The sequence below is a fragment of the Bacillus rossius genome, chromosome 13 (assembly GCF_032445375.1).
Source record: "Bacillus rossius redtenbacheri isolate Brsri chromosome 13, Brsri_v3, whole genome shotgun sequence".
Classification (NCBI taxonomy): Eukaryota; Metazoa; Arthropoda; class Insecta; order Phasmatodea; family Bacillidae; genus Bacillus; species Bacillus rossius.
The window spans coordinates 10426285-10447782 of record NC_086340.1 but is presented as its reverse complement, the minus strand read 5'-3'; the positions used below and the strand labels follow the sequence as shown (position 1 = coordinate 10447782).

The following is a 21498-nucleotide window of genomic DNA, read 5'->3' as shown; positions in this document are numbered from 1 at the left end:
AGCACTCAAGATAATTGGAGTGACATCAAGGGCAAGCCCTATTGTAAACAGACAGGTACTGATAACAGTACACGGCCTAGGCAGACCGAAAGACATGACTGCACTAGTTGTGAAAGGCCTAGCAAAACCGCTAATAATAGGCACCGACTTTCTATCACAATTTGGTGTAGTGATAGATTTTAAACTATGTAAAATTCATTCAAATGACTGTGAAACTCCAGTCACACTCACAGGCAAGTGGCATGTGAGGGAAAGTTTTGTGGGAATATTGTACAGTGAACCTATGCACAGGCACATATACAATGCACAAGCAAGTGAGCAACTTCAGGCATCACTTGAAGACATAAGACAGTCACTACAGGAGGTGAAGAGTGTATCACCCAGTCAGCTGCAACAACTGTTTGGTGTACTGGCCAATTTTCAGTCAGTATTTTCTGACAAGCCAGGCAGAAACAGATTCTACCAAACGAAAATTAAAATAAATGAGGAGGCACCGTACCACCGCAAATGCTATCCCATTCCGGTGAAGTACGTTCAGGAAGCCACAGCCTACCTACAACTTATGATTGATTGGAATGTAATCAGGAGAGAAGCAAGCCCCTATGCTAACCCCATAGTTTGTGTGAGTAAACGAGACGGGACAGTAAGACTGTGTCTCGATGCTAGGGAGCTCAACAAAATTACAGTCAAGGACAGGGAAAGTCCTATACAAACGGCAGAAATTTTAAGATTGTATCAAGGTGTGAAGTATCTCACAACCATGGATCTGTCGTCAGGCTATTGGCAGATACCATTAGAGCCTAATTCCTGCCAATATACATCATTTCTGTTCAGGAATCAGCAGTATGTATTTACAGTTATGCCGTTTGGACTGTGTAACGCAGTGGCTGACTTTACGAGATGTCTAGACGCAACCTTAGGACCCGAGTGTCAGGGATTTGCAAGGGCGTATGTCGATGACATATTAATAACATCATCAAATTTTGAAGAGCACATGCAGCATGTTGCCACTGTACTGCACAAATTGCAAGAGGCAGGCATGACTGTGAAAATTAGAAAATCTGTTTTCTGCAGAGAGGAATTACCCTTTTTAGGACACATCCTCACACCTGAAGGCATTAAGACAGCCCCAGACAAGCTGCAGAACATCCAAGAGTTTCCTACACCGAGGAACGTGAAACAGCTAAGAGCGTTTCTTGGAATAATTGGGTTTTACAGGATATACTCCAACCAAGTTGCACAGTGTGCAGTTCCACTGTTCAGCCTATTGAAGAAAGGTCAGGCATGGATGTGGAGTGAAGAGCACGAGCAAGCCTTCATCAGCTTGAAAAACTTGTTCCTGACTGAACACGTCATCTACCATCCAACCCAAGGGAAGGAATTTCTGTTATACACAGATGCCTCTGACACAGCCCTAGGATGTAAGCTTGCACAGGAGGAAAATGGAATTGAAAAGACTGTAGCAATGGCTAGTCGTACTCTCAACCAAGCCGAGAGAAATTACACTGTTACAGAGCGAGAGGCTCTGGCCATCATATGGGCACTCCAGAAGTACAGGGATCTGCTACTTGGAGAAACAGTGAAATTGTTAACAGATCACCAGGCGTTAACATGCCTTAAGGCAGGCAAGTTATTTGGTAGCCGCCTTACGAGATGGTTTTTGCTACTGCAGGAATATGATATTCATATACATCATATCAAGGGATCTGCCAACACCACTGCAGATTACCTAAGTCGCCTGCATGAACTGCAAGAAAGTTCACCATCTACATCAAAACGACAGAAGGAATTTTTAGTGGCACCAGTATCCACAGAAATATTTAAAACCAACCCTAAACTCCGAGATATCCTGAAGGATATAAAATGTAAACAACAGGCAGATGAGTACTGCAAAAACACCATCAACCAGCTGCAGAAGCAGTCAGCTGATAATAAAATTCACCAACATTTCTGTTTGTCAGCAGAAAATGTTTTGTTTGCCCAGTCAAGGAAGAGAGGCATTTTCGAAGATCACTGGAAACCAGTGATACCAGCTGATTTGAGGCAACCAATCACCTGGGAACTACATGTAGCCTTGGGACATGTAGGGAGCAAGAAGCTCATTGAAGCATTAAAGAGGCAAGTGTATTGGCCTAACATGTCACGCTATGTAAGTAAGGTCACAAGTGCCTGTGACCTATGTCAGAAGGTGAAACCACCTGGACAACACCTGCATGGAGAATTGCAGCCAATCATTCCAACAGCACCATTGGAATTATTATCAGTTGATTTATTTGGCCCCCTACCACAGTCAAAGGGAGGTGTTAAGTATGTTTTTGTGATGCAAGATGTTTTCACAAAATTCACCAAATTATATGCAATTGTGAACCCAACTGCAAAAGCAGTTATGCAAAAATTAAAAACTTTCGTTGAAGAAATTGGTTTACCTAAAGTGGTATTGTCAGACAGAGGTACCCAGTTTACCAGTGATTTGTGGCAAACAGGAGTCAGGAAATTAGGTGCAATACCTACAACCATCAGTGTACGGCATCCACAAAGTAACCCTGTGGAAAGACTCATGAAGTCAATAGGGAGTCTTTTACGTACGCTATGCCATAACTCGCAGCAATCATGGCGAGATAAGTTGCCATATGTAGAGTGCGTTATTAACCATACTGTACATGGTTCTATTGGAGTTACCCCTGGAGAAGCCATGAGCCTGAATAGATCGGTGGCGATCAACCCGAAATATTTACCCCGATGTGAACACACCCCTAATGAAGAGGAAAAACTACCTACAGGAGAAGAGGTAGAAGCTCTAGTGAAGAGGAAGTTGACAGCAGAAGCTGACATCAGACGCAAGAGGAAACCAGCATCAAAATTAGCAAAATTTAAAATTGGAGACCAGGTACTGAAGAAAACAACTCCGGTAAGCAAGGCCTGGGAACATGTAACCAAGAAATTGTTTTTGTTATTTGAAGGTCCTTATGTCATCACAGACATAGTACAAGAGAATTGCTATGCACTAGCAGAGCCAGCAACAGGCCGACCAGTAGGCCGTTATAATATAACGCAGTTAAGGGAATACAAGAGCCCTACTACTATGTAAGCAGTACCGACCTAAGCTGCGAATGCCTCGTGATGGTACAAGGTGTAGTACCATAAACAGCTGAGAGCAGTCTAAGTGTAAGTTTCAGACCAAGGATCTGAACTGTACAGAGGAGTAAGTGTATGTCACTGTGATTATGTGATCTAGTACGCCATGTGAGGCGTAGTGCAGCCACTGTAATTTGTAATGTTAAGCGGAGGTGTAATTCCCGCTTGTTTCTGTGTAAAGGTGAAGTAAAATGCCACCTATGCAGATATTTACCCTGTGGTTATGCGGAAGTGTAATTCCCGCTATATTGCTGTATTTGAGGTGAAGTGAAATGCCACCCATACAGATGTTATTGTAGCCTGTGAAGCTACCTGTGTACAATGTGTATTGTATTTATGTATCAGTTGGCTTGCACAATTCCTCGTATGAGTATGAACTCAAATGTCACTAAGACATATATATACAACATTAGACTAGCCTATACCTATGTGAAGCTGTATGTACTGTGTACTAACAAACGAGAAGAAATTAAGCTTATTTAGTGTCGATGTAACTAGGTGGTATGATACCCCATCCTGCTGTGTAGACATATATAAACACTGGCATGCAAAGCATCTCTAAAAGCACATAACCCTTTGCAACTACAAGCAGAGTAATATTATGCAGGTTACCTTGATTTAATGATGATGCTGAGTAATCCAATAGGCGTCGTTATGTTGATGATGAAAAATAGAAAATCACTAAATTTTCTAATATTTATAGAAGAACTCACTAAGATTTTAAAACTTCACTATTTTATTACCATTTCTGGGATGAATTTAGGGAAAAGAATGATCTTTAGGATTGCATTCTACCCAGAATGCAGGTTAGAAAAGTATGCACTCATTTCGCATACAAATCCAATCAGATTTAGCTGAAATATTTAGTTTATTAAACTTTGGATGTCAAGGCATTGATATTTTATGAAATGAAAACACTGAAATTTGAAATCGATGATTTTTAAGAATTTATTGGGAGAAGCCCCTATACGAGAAAATTACGTCGTCTCAACACTATTCACTCGCATCACTGTCATAGTTGCTTGAATAGTATTCTTCGAATGATGTGAAGAATAGCGAAGAATGTGGATCTGAAAAACTCAGGATCTAAGCCCTTTGTCACGAGAAGTGAAGATACTCCGGCAAACAAGTGTCCACAAGCAACTTCGCCTAACAGAAGTTATAAAATTGAAGAAGCAAGAAAATTTTCTTAAAAAGAAATGAAAAAGATATTGAACATGTGATACCATATGTTGAAAGCTATCCTGATACAGCATGTTTGTGAAACAGCTGATTTGTAAAAGGAACCTTAGCTACACTGAAGCCAGGAGCCTCAGTAGATTACAAGACTCATGTGTTACTGATAGTAACCAAGATGAGATGAAATGTGAACATTATTCAACCCAGCGAGACCGCTACGGGATGAAAACACAGTAATGGAAGATGAGAGGAGGAAGATAAAGCCTCTACAGCTGTTGAGCTGAGCACAGCAGACTGAAATTGAAAAAGTTACTAAGTTGGTAATTGTGTAAACCAACGACTTCTCTGTATAGGAGAAGATAATGTAAACAATGTGTAAAAACGCTATGAAATTTTGATTGTATAACTTGTAAACATAATGAAAGGTTAATGGTATGTTATGTAAATGTTATTATATATATATAGTTATATATAAATGTTATATTATATGATCAATTGCTAGTATGTACTATGTAAACATAACAATGAACTATTAATTGTCAGTATGTACATGATATGATATATATTCTTGGATGAAATGTTAACAAGTGTGATGAAATGCAAATGTAAATTGCAAGCTAAATATGCTATAGTTAAATGCAAATATTTTTAATAATGAAATGTAAACATGTAAGTTACAAACATTGAGTAATGAATATAAATTATGTTAGCTATCAATATGTTATAATGAAAAGCAAAACATGTGATGTTTGATATTCAATAATGATACGCTATAATGAAATGTTGTGGTGAAATGTATGAAATCTCATGAAATGAGAACACAAACAAGCAAATGCACTGTGATGCATACTAATCAAGTACGAACTAACAATGTGATATGTTAGTAGCAAGCAAAGTACTAATATTGAATTTAATGGATATTGATAACCAGGCATTGTTATGCAAGAATTGAGATTTAATAATTAATAGTATTTATTTATTTTTTTTTCTAACAATGATGTTAATAATGAGAATGTTATATGTTAAGCTAGGAATTTTAAGGTTAATTTAAGATATTTTTGTTTTAACGGTGACGTCATAGTGTTCCGCGGCAAGTACACAAGTTGTATTGCCTGCAGACACTTGTATTTGCAAGAGTACAAGTACGCACATAGTGATTAAGGTATCGATTAAGACCCGGACACCTATACTTAAGTCAGGTGCGAAGGTTACACCAGAGTGAGCTAGACGTAGTGCGGTTCGCAACGATTGTGTACCTAACAGTGATGGGAATAGACGAGTGCTTCCTTGTGGGAAGTGGTGACCTCGCCCCACGCAATCAGCACCGCAGACGCCACGACGCCGTCTCGCGCGTAGTCGTGAGGCAGGGCGGCTGGACGCCGCCACATCAGCAGTTGATGACGTCAGCTGCAGTGCCAGATGCCGTGCTGTCTGGTACAGCATCATCGCCCCACGCCAGACCCCGTCGACGCGTGGTGAACCAGGCCAGGTTTGTTGGTCGTTTTGAGGACAGGCGCCGTCTCGACGCCGCTGTCCGCTGCAGGAAGGAGGAGTCGCAGCAAGGATGCAGTCATCACCGCAGATGGACGTTGACCCATTGCCGTGACGTGACCTGGAGAACGTCCTATTGTTGACTCACGTGTACATTGCACCCCTTCGAATCCCTTTAGTGAATCATACTCACAGTAAGTAAGTCCTCCCGAGTCCTTCTCAACAGGAGCGGCTCAAGGCAGAAGCTGTCGGAGAGCAGCAGCAGTTCCAGCCTTCGAAGATTTTGCACTGCAAAATCCGTGAACTTCTTCGCGCAGGTCTGTTAGCAGCGACGACCCGATAAAAAGTGTTTAAAAAGGCGCGATTTTCAGGCGCGCAACGGTAAAAAACGAATCGAGGAGAGGTAGTCTCTCTCAAGTTGTTTTTTTTTGTTTGTCGTTTGGTGCGCGCGTTGCTAGGCAACGAAGAGTGTTGTGTATTGTGCGACGGAGAAAGAGAAGTGCCAATCACATTGCACCGTTTTGAACAGGTCAAAGAGCACTGTTCAATGTAATTGACAAGGGCGGCAAAATCTGTACTGCAACATGTTTGTTTTGACAGTTTAATTATTTATTATTATTTACGATTTATTTTATTTTTGTTTGCTCTATGTATAATATCATTTATTTTCAGAAACGGCAATATTTGGTTATGTATGTCTATGGAAAAGTGATTCTTTGGATTTTTACCGGACTATTTGAACGAGGTATTGTTGATACCCCTCTAAGGACTAATGGACTTGAAAACTGTAAACGGTAAAATTAACGCCGTAATTTTATTATGTAAATTATTAATTTTAATATTTATGTATTTGAATTTTAAGTGAAATTTTGTTATCCGCGCAATTGTTGCGTTCGGAGTTTACGTTTTCGGTAAGAAATTAGGTAACTGAAACGGTCCTTTTGGCCAATCACGGGCCACCATTTAAAAGTGAGTCTTACTGGTTATTTTGAGGAAACTAGTAAGAAAGGGAGTTCTACAATGGCCAGCTGAATGAGCGGCAACTTCGTGACGTCGGCGAATTTAAATCCTGAAAATTAGCTATCTAGCATCAGGCATCCCGGATAGTGGATGATAATTATGAACCATTAGGGAGTTAAGAACATTTAAATAGGATTTATCTAAAAAGATAAATATCATAGGAGTGATTAACGTGAGTAATAAAAGTGCCCAGATTTTTTGTGCCCTAATCTTATGCACGAATCACGAAACTCCCGTTTTTACGTCACATCGTCGCCGAAACTTATTATAAACATTGATTTCATGAATTAAATTGACTTTATAGAGGATTTAAATAATACTTGGACATAAATTTTACGAATTTACACATTAATTAACAGACTCAGTGGTCCTATAGATGAGAGGCTCTGAGCTCTGCCGATGATTTTGAACCTATCTAGCCGAGGTAAATTGATTTAAGTTCCCTAAAAAAAAAAAACATTAATTAAAAACTGTGTAGTGTCAACGAACCCGAATTAAGACTTTTGAAAATATTTAAATGTGCGCAACATAACTCCTGGTAATTGAACTTTTATTGAATTACTATGATGTCACCGTTAAGTTAGGTTGTTGTTTTGGATATGAATAATAATTAAATATATTAATAAGATTGAAATCTTTTAAATCGTTTTTTTACATTGGAAATAAAATAATTCTATATTTAATATTCACAGTGTTGTGTTGTGTTATTTGTAATTCCACCTACTCCAGTGTGTATTTATGTATGTTCCATATCAATCAAATAACACCTAACTGTGACTTACCTTATGTCAACATTACCAGTGAAGAGTCACACAATTTAAGAAATCTAATTTATTACACAGTTTTATTCAGCCCAACGTTTAAGTGTGTGTGTGGAGCCTACTAAGCAGCACGAAAGTAGCTCTACATATTTAATTGGCTACCCTAGCGGGGCCTAAACAACTAAGAAGGTTCCCGCACATAATACTTCTCTCAAACCTCCGTCTTTCGATGTATCGAATGGTGTTGTGTTGCTCACGTCGCATACTACGTACGGTATAATCTATGGTTGTGCGCGCAACTGTTTGTTAACTTTGTTTTGAGAATTTAGAGGTTAGAAAATACGTTGCGGTGGTATTTGTGTATCTTTGTTCCACTACATTAATCATTTAGCTGGAAATTTATTTACCAGTTTAAGTAAATTTTGGTGTAGTAATGCCACGCTACTAGTAGAATTTATACGTTATAGTGAAAATGATACTTTAAACTGAAACCGTTTTGCATGGCGAAGATACGATTTTTGGCGGGGACTTAAAAAAAATTTGTTAAGTGAAATATACTTTATAATAAGAAACGTTATTGTACCGGTATTATACTGTACATTTTTATTAAATTACAATTTCTTTTTCAACTAGAACAAACGAACTTCGGTAAGCTATTGAACTTTCGTTTGGCTCGAAATATTTCGCTAAAAACAAACTTCGACAGATGAAATTCTTACCGAAATCGAAAATGAAAGTAGCAAAATTTCGATTTTGGTATCGGTATACCGAACATTCGCACAACCCTATAGATTATATATGGAATGATCATTCTTTGATATCATATTGTTTACATTTTGCCAGGAACACTGTACTGTAATTTTCATGATTATGTAAATAAAGGTGCCAATTATTTTAGGAGATGAGATTGTGTATTTTTGGTAATGTGTTAAAATGGTAAACTGTTTCTTACAATAGTTGAATTTCTTAATACTTGCGCTGTGCACCCGATAACCTTACAATTTTATTAACTTTACATATTTTGGGAAGAAAGTGTGAAATTCAAAAACATTTTGAAATATTTTTGGTGCTGTTATTAATTGGTAGTACTGAAGTGATAAAATGAAAATTGACAAGTAGTTTCTTGCCTGATGGATGGAAAGAGGTTGACACTCATAGGGGCCGATTGTCCTACCCTAGGCTAAAATACATAAATATAAGAATGTAAATTTTTAAAATAATTTCTACAGTTTCATTGCTGGCTCTTTAACTGAAAAGAAAATAACTCCTACATAGTCATATATTATTTCTAATAACTACTCAATCATACAGGGTTTTAGAACGAAATTTTAACTATGATATAGGTAGTTAAATTGACTAATGAAAAATTTCTTGATTTTTTTTTTCCTGACTGAAACCTTATTCTCAAAGTAAAATCCTGTAAATCCCTTTTCTATAGCTCCCAAAATGTAGTACATATTTTACTGTTGATTCTCAGTTTGAATTTTATAATGTTCATGGTTTCATGGAAGCATTTTGTTGTTTTCATATGTCGTTACACGTGTTCATAGTAGGAACAGTAATAATTCAGCTCATTGGTTTGTTCAAATGACTTTCATGTTCAGGAAACCAAGACACATTCTTGCATGAACATGATCTGAATGTTGTTACAGGTGGGAGATCCGAGCCATGACAACCAACAACTCCATCACTCAGGTGGATCAGTGCAGTAGTAGTGTGTGAAGAGCTGATCGAACTCTCAAAATGGATCAAGCTAAATGTTTAAAGTTGTTACGTGGAATTTTTTTCTTGCCATCTGGTATTTATTAATTATCTGCAGCTTCTTTTACAGGTTCTGCAAGGGAAGTTTTTGCTTGTTAACATAGGCCTTACCGTCATGTAAGTTTTCGCGAAGGCGTATGATTTTAACAGACATTAATATTTTTTAAGTTAACCGGGGGAAAAATTGGCAGGGGGGTGTAAATCAAGAATGAAAAAGGTTGTAAATCTTGGTCATTGAACATGATTGTAGGCTGTACAGACTTTCTCCTCATTCATTAGTTTCTGCTGTAGTGTAACTTTGCTTAAAATATTCCTTTTTATTTGTGAAAGTTGCTATCATTTTGAAAGCTCTCGTTTGTACATAGGCATTGTTTTCACATTGTTAAAATATGATCAAATTGTAAAATAACTAAGCTTGTTAGAAATTTTAAGTGAATCTGTTATTTCGCAATCCTATAGTTTTTTTTTATGATGGCTCTAATGTTTATTGTTTTATGGTAAATGAAATAACTTAAAATATTTTCAACTACTTGGTGCAAATACATCAGAAGCAATGTTAACTAGGGCGTATTTGCTTAAACGAAAATGTGAAAAATTTTCCTTTTCTATTTTATCCAAGTTCCAAATGGTTTAGCTCATGGTAATTCAATACTTGGAAATCCAAATTAGAATTATGATTATGATCAGTGATGGGTCAGTCCTGGTTCTCAGCAAACTAATCAGCACCGAGAAATGTAAGTATAATGTCGGTACAGGTACCATAAAAATATCAATAGACTCCGGTAAAACGCAGCAATATTTCGCCGGCAACCAGGCGACACCAACACAGAGCAGTCTCCCCTCCCCTCTGCGCTTTTCGCTCTTCCGTCCAGATGGAAAGATAATACCACACCGGCAGGAAGTATCCAAATGTATAAACATAATTCTTTGTGCTGAGTCCCGAACCTTTTTATGTCCCTGCTTTCATTAGGCGACAGGGATGATCATTTTAACTAAAAGTAGACCTATAGAAAAATAACACAGCACAATATCAATTTAGAAATTATCAAAAAATAAACTACCATGATACAGAGTTACTATAACTGTAGGAATTACCTACGACATTTGTAGCTTTACATCACTTATAACTGGAGACCCGGAAATATCGCAATTCATGAATTTCTGAAAAATCACCAAACACTATTAAACAGTAAGGAAGTTAAATAAGAGTTAAAGGGTATTTTGACTTACCATTCACTTGCAAACTTATTTGTAAATTATTTTAATCCAGAATTTTTGTGTGTGTTCACGAATATCTAGAAATTTTTAGTTATTTTTTTTTTCCCCCCTTAATCATAAAACAAATACCAGGTAGGTGTGAATTCACAATAACAATGGTACGCTGAGCCATGAGCTGGTATGTCGTATGTGATGGCTGATTGTTACCGTAGTGCTGGAGTGGCAAGTAGGATGCAGATATTATGTATATATTTATCTCAGTTTCAGACAACTAGCACTAGAAAAATTATATATCTTGTTCAATTTGTTTGTTATTAAACCTGTTGGCTTATCAAAAAACATTTTTAAAGGGCACACTATCTTTGGTGTGACTAAAAATTGTGTGGATGTTAACCTAAAACTGAGAACCGGGAACCGCTATTTAAGAACCAGAACCAAACCATGAAAAAAGTAGAGCCAACACAGCATTAATCATGATAAATTAAGAGCTACAGTGGCACACAGTTTTGTATGTTTTTTGTAATCTATATAGTTGACATTTTCTTCTGTAGCTGCCTTGCATGTTGGGTTAGTAATATTTTACAAGTAAGACAGTCATAGTCACGAATGAACAGGATTGGTCCTTGTTTTTCCTTCTGAGATTGTTTTACTTTTCAGCATTAGAGCTGTTACTGAGAACCAAAACTTATTTCAGGATAGGCAGAGGCAGTATTTACTGCTAGAGAATTCACTATAATTTAAAAAAAATTGATACTGTTTCACCAGTTATAACCAAACTTATTGTTAATATCAAATTTCTGCAGGCAGATTTAGAAAAAATAATTCAGTATATTAATGTAATGTAATATTAAGAAATTCCGGTATCATAACTATGACAAAATGTGAAGTGAAAAAGTAGTACTTTTTTGATTCTTTAAAAGAAACATGTGAAAATAATAAATAAGCCTTAAAATTTTTTGGTGAATAGCAGCCTAGTAACAAAGTTGAATAAATATGTAAAACAATCCTAAAATATTGGCAAAGTTTTCTAATCAGTAAAGATGCCTTTGTCTACAGGTTTTGAGTTTAAAGTTATTATGCTAATAAAATGTGTCTTGATTGCTGTATATAAACCACAGCTGTTGCTGAAAAGGATATGTGCACTCATCACAATTCACTTTTGAAAGCTGTAAAAATGAAATCAACTCACCTGTACTCTGTTTGTATATTTTCATTGACAATAAAACAGAATGATAAAAAGAACTTACAATGAGATGATTTAAAACCACTCAAAATTGGCAGATTAACTAACTGAACTCAATACACATACGAATTTGGCAAATTTTGTTGGAAAAAAATCATTCAACCAGAATTTGCACAGAATATTGATGAAGTTATAATTTTTAATAGGAAAATCTTAAAAGGTGCTAAAGCATTTGTCAAATCACAAAATTGCCATATTGGTTTTTTTAAACCTTAAAGATAAATAATTGTGATAATTTAAGACAGTTAAATGAAGAAATTATATTTTTATTGAAATTTTTAGCAATTATTTTGATTTTCATTCAGTTATCTAAGGAATAACCTAATCTAAAAGTTTTCTTGATTTGAAAAAAAAAAAAAACAGTTTGAACTGCTAACTGCATCATATTTTCCACGAGAGTAAAACATGAGAATGCTTAATACATCTTAATCACAGATCATGAAATTGCCCATTTACAAATGTAAAGCCTTGCTAGGTGGTTTTTTTTTTATCAATCATGTGTTTGGATTAGGTAACTGTATTGAATTACATCTCTCACATCAAGTTTGTTTATAGTATAAGTATCCTGCTTTTCATGAATCCTAAGTCTTCTAAACATTAACTTAATAGATGAACACAATTCATTGGCAGAAGTCAGACTATTTGCCATACTTCTTTTTTGCATGTATTATTTCCTTTGTTTTGATTTTAAACATACCTATTTTGTTCAAACAAGATGTCCTGTTTTTTTCTTTATGCTGGAAGATATTTTGTACAGGTTAAATAAAAGTGACATTAAAAACTTAATTATTATTTTTAATGACATAACTGTCTAATTTCTGTATTTATCTGCATGTGGCTCGCATATTTTATTCTGAACCCCAATCATAAATTATACAAGTTAATATCATATGAGAATTAACTCAGAATTTTTTTTTTTGACGTGATAACGTCTTATAAATCGCTGCACGCACGGAAAAAGCATGACTCATTGTCACCTTCTGCCTGAGCCGAGCGTGCAAGAACCGGCCAACCACAGTGCGAGAAAATCTTCTATAATATCAAACAGATACAGGCTTTTTAAAAGCAGCAATTAAACTAATTTGATCGTCCTTAAACCACTTTACAGACAACCCCCCCCCCCCCCCCTTTTTTTTTTAAATTACATGATGTGGGTTATTATTCAAACAAAATATTTATTTACATGTCCAAGTCATACAGAACTATGTGTGTGGTGTTATCTGGCAAGGGGGAAAACATATTTCTTATTACCAGACTTGCAGGACAGTTGTCGGACAGCGGACGTCCATTGTTCTGGGTGGGTGTACAGGAACTGTTTGAACACTTCGTTCAACTGGGGCAGTACCGTCGCAATCTCAGTCTTGTGGTCGCCGACACACCAAGCTACAGTCATGTGGAATGATGGATCCTGCAATAATAAAAAAAAATAATTGGAGGGCCTCTTAGTTGGTGTATATTATAGCTACGGCTAATAAGATTTGTCAGTGTAATTTACCTTAGTAGTATAACTATATTCATTTTAATAGCAAAAGTACAGTAATTTTATTGAGGATACACTTACACCCAATAACAGAGGCAAAATTATTTAGGTTTTATTGCTGCTCACCATATAACACAGGAATACACCACTTAACACCAAAATCTAGTTGTGAAATAGCAAAGTCAACAATATTTAGCCAAATCACCTAATTTTATCTATTGAAATGTACAAATCAATTAATAAATCTGGTGTTTATTTTGGACATTTAAATAATTATGTACTTTTAGTTAATACAGTGTTTTTGTTAATACAGTAGAACCCTTTTTTTTTTTTACATTATTCATCCATTACTTTTCATAAAATTAAAATTTACAAACTATTTACATTTCACATTACTACTTTTTAGTGTTAAAAACAAATATCCGTAAGTTTAATGAATGCAATGAACATCAATAATCAATAGAAATATTTAATACTGCCCACATGAGATTCACAATTTTACTGTTCACTGATTTAGTATTATACGTTGATTTTTAATTCAACGAACAAAGAAATCAACGCTAAAGGTTGTTGAATTGCTGCATTTTTTTTGTGACAATGTGACTTTTTTTTTTGGCAGTGAATAGAAGGTAAACATTGTGCATGAAAGCAATATATGATTTTAAAAACCCTTTTGCAGAATACCATCACAAAATTTGAATTGCCAGTCTAATTACGAATCTCGTAAAAAAAATTTTTTTCTCAATTTCCCATCTGCATGCTCTCTCTACAAGCCTTACATGAGCTAGAAATTTATTATGAAACAATTTCCATTCATGGCTCCAAATTTTTTTTTTTTTGAAAAAACTGAATTTGCAAAGCTGGTGTCTCCTAACTTAATGAATGTCTTGACACACACAATACTAGGTCGGTGGGCATTTAACACAGCCTGTCCAGTGGTCGAGGTTGGTTGTACGAATATTCCCAGTACAGCAGTTGGTTTTGAGGAGCTCGCTTATCTCAGGGGCTGTTTGACAGCTCAGCCAGGCCTCTGCGAATCTTCAAGTGTGTGGACAACTGTTTCTCTACCACTGCTGATCCTTGCTACTTTCAAGAGACATGCAAGAAGCAAGAACTGATTACGGCTTCACCCTCGCATTAAATCATCCGAGGGGGGTGGGGGGGGGGGGGTGTTTGTGAAATATACTCTTGTGTAATGTCACTCAATGTAGCTGACAAATGATTTATTTATGGTTGTAATTTAAAAGTAGTTGTCATTCCAAACAACCAAACAACAAAGATCGATATGGATTTATATAATTGAACAAGCCGTCTCCAAAGGTGGGGAAAATAATTGGAATGGGCCGGACTTTCGTAAGACAGATATAAGTTTTGAATATATTTTTAAGTCCATTGCATGAACCAAGAGTTACAGAAAATAAAATATCATGAATGTCAAATGTCACACGAAACACGTCCACCGCCACGAGTCGCTCGCCTCCAGCTAATGGTATCTGCCGTCTTTTATCTTGACCCTCTTGACGAGAAGCATTCCTATTCACTTCCAAATTTTAGTTATATTGCAAGATTAACACACATCAAACATTTTACCCTTTTAAAGCATCCATGATATTAAAAGTCAGGTCCAATTTCAATCTAAAATGTTTCTTAAAGTATTCCCGTTAACGTTAATTAAAATTATTACAACCCTCCGTGAGTTGCAAAGGTCATCTGCTTGCTTACAATTACCTCTATAAACACTTAACATCACTAATACTTAAACTAGGCACATTATACAATAACACACTTAACTGTAATTATTTATTATTAAACACACAAAAACCCTTTTTCTCTTATTGTATTAAAAAAATAAATCTTAATTACCACAACAATGTACTGTGAAGCTGATGTCACACGGGCAGATGAGCCACCGGCTAACATGAGACAATGGAGACTCAGGTCAGTTTGAATTTTTAATGTAAAAATATTCTAAATAAAGATCAAAATTTAAAAAAACAAAAAAAAGAAAGAAAGAAAGAGTTATGAATATTGCAGTAGGGCAGTTGAAGTTAATGAGTTTTTTTCTCTCTCTCCTGTAAAATTTGTCTTCAAGGAGATACGAGGCTTGCTAATTACACTGATCACATTCGTAACTTTGACAGTTAAAAATATTCGCAAAACTAATATATGCTTTCGATTTTCTAATACCTATAATGTATACACATATAACACATATGCATTTATTCATATACTGGAAGAGCTCTAAACAAACAATTTATTTTTCATTAGGTACTTACATAGTAGTCTCATTGTGTATTGTGTAGTACATAAACCTAACATCCTCCCAATGTTACAATAATTAATTTTGCTGTTTACGTAAATGCGTAAATTCAGCTAGCTTTTATTTTTAAAAAAAACTATGATCGAGTATGTTGCCATTGTGGAACAAAAAAAAAAAATGTCATAAAATGAGTGTAAAACTGATAAATAGTTTGAGCAAATCTACTTGTCAGTGGCGGATCCAGGATTTTGGTTTGGGAGGGGCTTGACCTAGCTGAGGCTAGGCTTTATCAAGGCAAACACTAAGCAATAGTGGACCCAGATGCTTTTGGAGGGGGCTTGAGGCCCCCTAGCCCCCCCTCTGGATCCGCTACTGCTACTCGCGTGGGAAATTTCATCCTTTCGTTTTCTTACGTCGTAAAACGGCTGGAGTCGGAACTCTGCCAAACATTTGTCCAGTTCCCCGACGCACGACTGGAGTGCTCGCTGCCCCAGCTCCACAACCAGTCCCACGAACGTGCGCGTCTTCTCTTCGTTGGTGTACACGTCCACGGAGCCGAACGTCAGCTGGAACCTGCAACGAAGAGGACGAACGTGAACTGCTGGAATGCTCGGAGTGCACTTGTTGGAGTCTAGGGGGGATGAAACTCTGCCAGGAAAAGAAAACATACTCACAGGGTTGAAGAGACACTTCTCTGGACATCAACTGATTTCATAAAAGCTAAAAAAATTGGTTGTCTGTAAAGTCGGTTTACGGACGATAGTTTAACTTGACGTCATAACAAAACATTGATGAAATTATTGCATACTTTTATGAATAAAATTGAATCATTTTTATTGAATTATCATTAATTCAAATATGTTTATTACTTTAACGAACAGATTATTTTAACTATAACTTTTATACATGTTTGCTATTTAAATTCTTCCAATCTGTGTTATTCTGTTAAGGATAGGACGATGATAGGAAAAGTAGGAAACAAATGGGAGTGTTTCAAGTTTAATGTGCCTCGAAAAAGTCAAATCGATGGTTGTTCCAATCGAGTGGAAGAGCGATAGATGCGGCGCAAGCGTACAATGAGCTTAACGGGACACAGTGTAACGGGACAATGTGCGTAACGGGACACTTTTTCGTGCATGCAGCCGGCATTCATCGATTATTTAGACGTCACGTCAAAAAAAAGTTAATTAAAGTTCTTGCTGCTAGATGGGTGAAGCATAACTTTTGAGCTAATATATGTTTGTGAGAGGAATATGTAACCTGATCTCAAACGCTGTACTTCCCAAAGAAATTTTTATATGGTAATAACTTTACGACGGAAAAAAATAAAAGCTTTGAGCAAAAATTAAAAAGTTTATTTTCACTACAGTTGTTTTTGCGACCAATTTTATGATACTATCAGTTGCCTCTTGCAGCAAGGTCCCCAGTAATTACCCAACCAAATAAAAACTAACTTAATTTTATTTACACACAGGATTCGCCCTAATAGGATGTAACAAATGTGTACCGGGTTTAAAAAACTTGGCAAAATATCTGTTGAATGCAAAATGCGAAATACAACATTCTTCTTCTTTGTAGTTACCAGTTTTGGGGGGAAAAAACAGGTATTAAAAAAAACCAAATAACCTGTTTGTTTTTTTTGTTTGAACCAGGATTTTTCCTTTTAAACCAGGTTTTTCTATTACATTAGTTATTTTGGTTCTCAGCATGGTCAAATGAAAGCTACAACATCCCGCTTTCTGCCACTCGTGTTGAACCAGAAGAGTCATAACATCAAATAGTCCAGCAAATCTGCATATCTGACTGGTACTTAACTACAGAAAGGATATTTTCACACAGACAGGAGAAGGATTCTCAATAGAATGAGTGTTTTCCACACAAAGGGGATTTACAGTAGTCAGGTATTTCCCCCAAAATAGGAATTTTTTTAATTTTTTTTTTTTTTACACTTTTGACTACAATTTACTAATAAAATTTATTTTAGAGAAGTATTTAGCTGGGTATTATTAACAAATTATTCAGATAATTTAAATGATAATATCTTGATTAGTATATAATTATTTGTTCCCGTAAATCACAAGTAACAATAACAAGCCAACTATTTGTTGTTATTAGAGTGGAATTAAACTTTTCATTAAAATTGATCCACATATTCTAAATAAAAATACATATATTTTTTTAAACTATTTGTTTTTTTATAAAACCACTTGATTTAAACCATTGTTTAAACCATAGTGGTTTGAATCAGCCAACCCTGGTAGTTACTGTGTTCCTTGTAAATAAAACACTAATTTTCTTAACCAATACCACTACATTTCATTTGAGAAGCTAATTTCATTTCTTTATTAACAGAGCACATAATAAATTTATGCAAGCACTTGACCAATATTTATTAAAAATTACATGAAAAATTAAACTAGAACAGCTAACGTTTTCAGCGCTATTAGATTCGGAAACAACACAACTTACCTTGCAACTGCCTCGAAAATCTGCCTTACTGATGCTACGAAACTGTCGATCCAGTGATGCCTCAACACAACAGTTCTCGTCAAACTTATGTGCAATTCATCAGGTGCCTTCAGTGCCAGGCCTACGTCCGTGGAACATATAACTTTCACTACGTCGACAAATGACTCCAGGACTATGCTAGGTTCATCTGTAAAAAAAAAACAATTGTAAAGAATTATGACCACACATTATGTTCACTCATCTTTATTGCAGCATTTAAAATGTAAAATCTCTATCATTTTTTTTATTAAATATTTGTTAAGATTTGAATGCTAGCCACAGAGACTAAGATGTTTTCAATGCAGGCATGGGCATCGCAAGGATATATTTTGGGGGGGGGGGGGGACTTCAATTGATTTAGTTGTTGAGGAATATCCATCCCCTGGAGAAAAAAAAAGTGGGGGGTCCGAGGGTCCTTCCCCAGGAAAATTTGGGGTTTGAAGGTGCAAAAAGGTGGTTTTTAGGCATTTTTATTTCCTAAATATTCTAATTATAGTTGGTTGCAATATATAATTTATTTTTTATCAAAAATATTTTGAGAGAACAAATTTGTAAAAACACAATGCTCACATTACCACGATTGGACTAAATGCACCATGCACAACATATGGGTTATATCACAGAAATCATATTTTTAATATAACTACGAAACTAAATATATTATTGGAGGGGACGAAATGGAAGACTTTTATTATTTTATTACCTACTGGGGGGGGGAGGGGGGGGACGTGTCCCCCCCCCCCCGTCCCCCCCGGTTGCGACGCCCATGAATGCAGGAGAATACAGTACTGCACTGTACACTGTGTAGCAAACTACTAAAACCTTAGATCCCGATACAACACCGTTAACAGCTTAGTAAACAGCCTTAGTTTGTAGCGATCTGTTACTTGAATTGACTTACAATGAATGTAAACCAGAGTAGACCAGTTTCCCCTTTCGTGAGGGAATGAACGTACACGGCCGTCGTGTTGTTCTGGATTGTCAACTGGAGCGCTGGCTGTCAATGGAAAAATTTGGTCCAATCCTAAAGGAGAAGGTAACCTGCAGAAAAAAAAAAAAAAAGAGGTAATAATCAGCCACCGCCTCCTGTAAGAAATTATTCCAGTATATTCCTGGTGATATTTAAGGAAACTCTAGGTAAGTAAACTCAATTCATGAAAGCATTTGTGCTTTCAAACAGCACTAGAAAAATTACATAAACAGCCTTAAAAACGAACATAACCAATATATCATACAATTATTGCTGTGAATGACACTGAAAAACTTCTGCAATTACCATTTGTAGACTTTGTGACACAACACAATTAAGTGCTAAAAGGGCCTACTCTAAATTTAGAAAATCCAAATTAAATTATAAACTGGAATTGCTTACAACAGTTGCCATCTGTTCTGCCATGCATGTTATAAAATAACTTTGAATGTTAAAGAAAACACTATTAATGAGAATCATAAAGCCAGCAAATAAAGTTAATTTCTGTATAGTAAGGCTATCATTAGCTCATTAGATGAATTCTTCGCTAATTCCTAGGCTTAGCTTAAGCCATTATAATATCATAAAATAATCTTAAATATTTCTTTTAGCTTCTATTTAAAATGTTTATTCTGTCTGTACGCAGCATATATAAGCACTGCTTAAAGAACTTCTACAATATTTTAATGTATATTAGATGTACATAACCTAACTTTACAAACAATTAAAACCCTGGACTACTAAAAAGTAATGCAGTGCCCTATTACAGTAGGATTAGAAAAATATCGAAAAACTTAAGAGTGGATTACTGAATATTTGTTTTTGTTGGGCTACCGCCCCTCCTATTAATATTCTTTCTTGTTTACATAGCGCTTACAGTTTTTTTTCATTTGTGCACTGTTTCTTGGAAGAATATTCTGAACCTTGAAAATCTGTGTCTAAAAGTGAACGTTTTGAAGATACTCTTGAGCTACCAACGGGTTCATCATCATCGCTTGAATCGTAAATACTTAATATGGCCAAAGAACTTCTCGAAGTTGCCGCCATTATTAAAAGAAAAACAAAACATTACACAACTAAAAAAATAACTTAAAAAAAAAGTTTGTGAGAAAGAAGTCTGATTCCCAAATATTATGAGACAAGCCATAACAGTCCTTTAATTCGTTACACGGGGCCAATTTCATCACAATGTCGTTAAAAAAATGTTAGCTAAATGAAAATTTAAATCATCTCAACTTTTTTAATTAATTTAATTATTTTCCTCGGCCGTTTCAATTTCACCATTTTAACGACGTCCAACCTGAAAGACTGTAAATAGGAACTTTAATGTACCTTACCTGATTTCCACAGCTTTTTCAGAACGCTTTAACCATGAAGTTTTGAAGAGAAGACTTTATTTATTTTTTTCTGTGGGGCTCTATTCTTTCCCATTGTAACCTAAAGATGAAAAGGCAGTCAACGGATTCAATTAATAATCCACCAAATCAATAACATTCAACACCAAAGGATGATGAAAAATAAAAAATAAATAACCTAATTCAGAAACACCTACAGGTGGGCAAGATTCTCCCTACCGTTAGAGTAGATATAATTCATTATACACACCACAGACCAGCAAAAAAGAAGCCCATATGCCTATAGAAAAAATATATTGAGTTGTATTCATTTTGCTTGCCTCATACTTTCCTTCCTATTCCTTTCCTTTCTGGTACTGACCCTAAGGGAACCGCGACCACAGTCCTTCCTTGGGAACGAACCTTTAAGGCCTCTTCACAATAGCGCGGCGCGGCGCGGCGCGATGCGACGCGTAGTGATGTGACATCATTCGATACCAACCTATCAGAGTTAACATCGCTCGCGGCGAGCGACAGCTCGCGACGTGAGCACAAGCGACAAGACTGCCTTGCCGCGGCGGGCGACATCGCTGATGACGTAAGAGTAAACAGCCAATCGCAAGCAATAATTCGGAGAGTTATAAGAATATCAGTTGTTAGTAAACAAACGATTGAAATAGAAGGTAATAGGTATCTGGAAAGTGATATTGATGTAAAATAATTTCCTGATGCAAGGTACACTTTTTAAAAAAAAAAAAAAATCAGCCAAATTCAAAACAATTACAAGAAGTGTCTGTACTTACAAAATCACAATATCTGCACTAGACACGCAAATTAGCAAGTTATACCTTAGTGTCATCGACAGTCTTTCTGCTGGGCTCAGTGGTAGGCGGTGAGAATTTTTTTTGTAACATTGGATCAACAATATGCAGCAACGCATCACATTCATTAGGAGCATAGAAAAGAGAGGGAGGGATACATCCTCATGAATACGAAATAGTTGTCACTGTCTCCTAATAGCATTTCTGAGATAAGATTATGGTAGTCCCCTTGACCCAATCTATTTGCATTTGTGGGCCTTGTGTGCCATCTTCTGTTATTATTATTATCAAGTAATAATAAACAGAACAACACTCTC

At 36.0% G+C, this 21498-nt stretch overlaps 2 protein-coding genes across 5 annotated transcripts in view; one reads left to right on the top strand and one right to left on the bottom strand.

Annotated features, from left to right (window-relative positions):
• The window catches only part of LOC134538233 (kelch domain-containing protein 3), a 30474-nt gene extending 18667 nt beyond the window's left edge, over window positions 1-11807 (top strand). For all 3 annotated transcript variants that reach the window (XM_063379377.1, XM_063379378.1, XM_063379379.1), the window contains exon 10: window positions 9239-11807. In XM_063379377.1, coding sequence (XP_063235447.1) covers window positions 9239-9308 — 70 coding nt within the window. In that variant the 3' untranslated portion in view covers window positions 9309-11807. The remainder of the gene's footprint in view (window positions 1-9238) is intronic.
• A 1156-nt stretch (window positions 11808-12963) lies between these two features.
• Window positions 12964-20751, bottom strand: LOC134538234 (U6 snRNA phosphodiesterase 1). Of its 2 annotated transcripts, none has more exons than XM_063379381.1 (5): window positions 20702-20751; window positions 18958-19097; window positions 18018-18204; window positions 15962-16121; window positions 12964-13216 (listed from the first exon to the last, which is right to left on the bottom strand). In XM_063379381.1, exons 1-5 carry the CDS (start codon window positions 20704-20706, stop codon window positions 13025-13027), a joined length of 684 nt encoding a protein of 227 aa, XP_063235451.1. In that variant the 5' UTR covers window positions 20707-20751; the 3' UTR covers window positions 12964-13024. The 2 variants fall into 2 exon arrangements, with proteins under 2 accessions (XP_063235451.1, XP_063235450.1); XM_063379380.1 differs by lacking the exon at window positions 20702-20751 and adding an exon at window positions 19904-20099.
• Window positions 20752-21498: the final 747 nt, after the last annotated feature.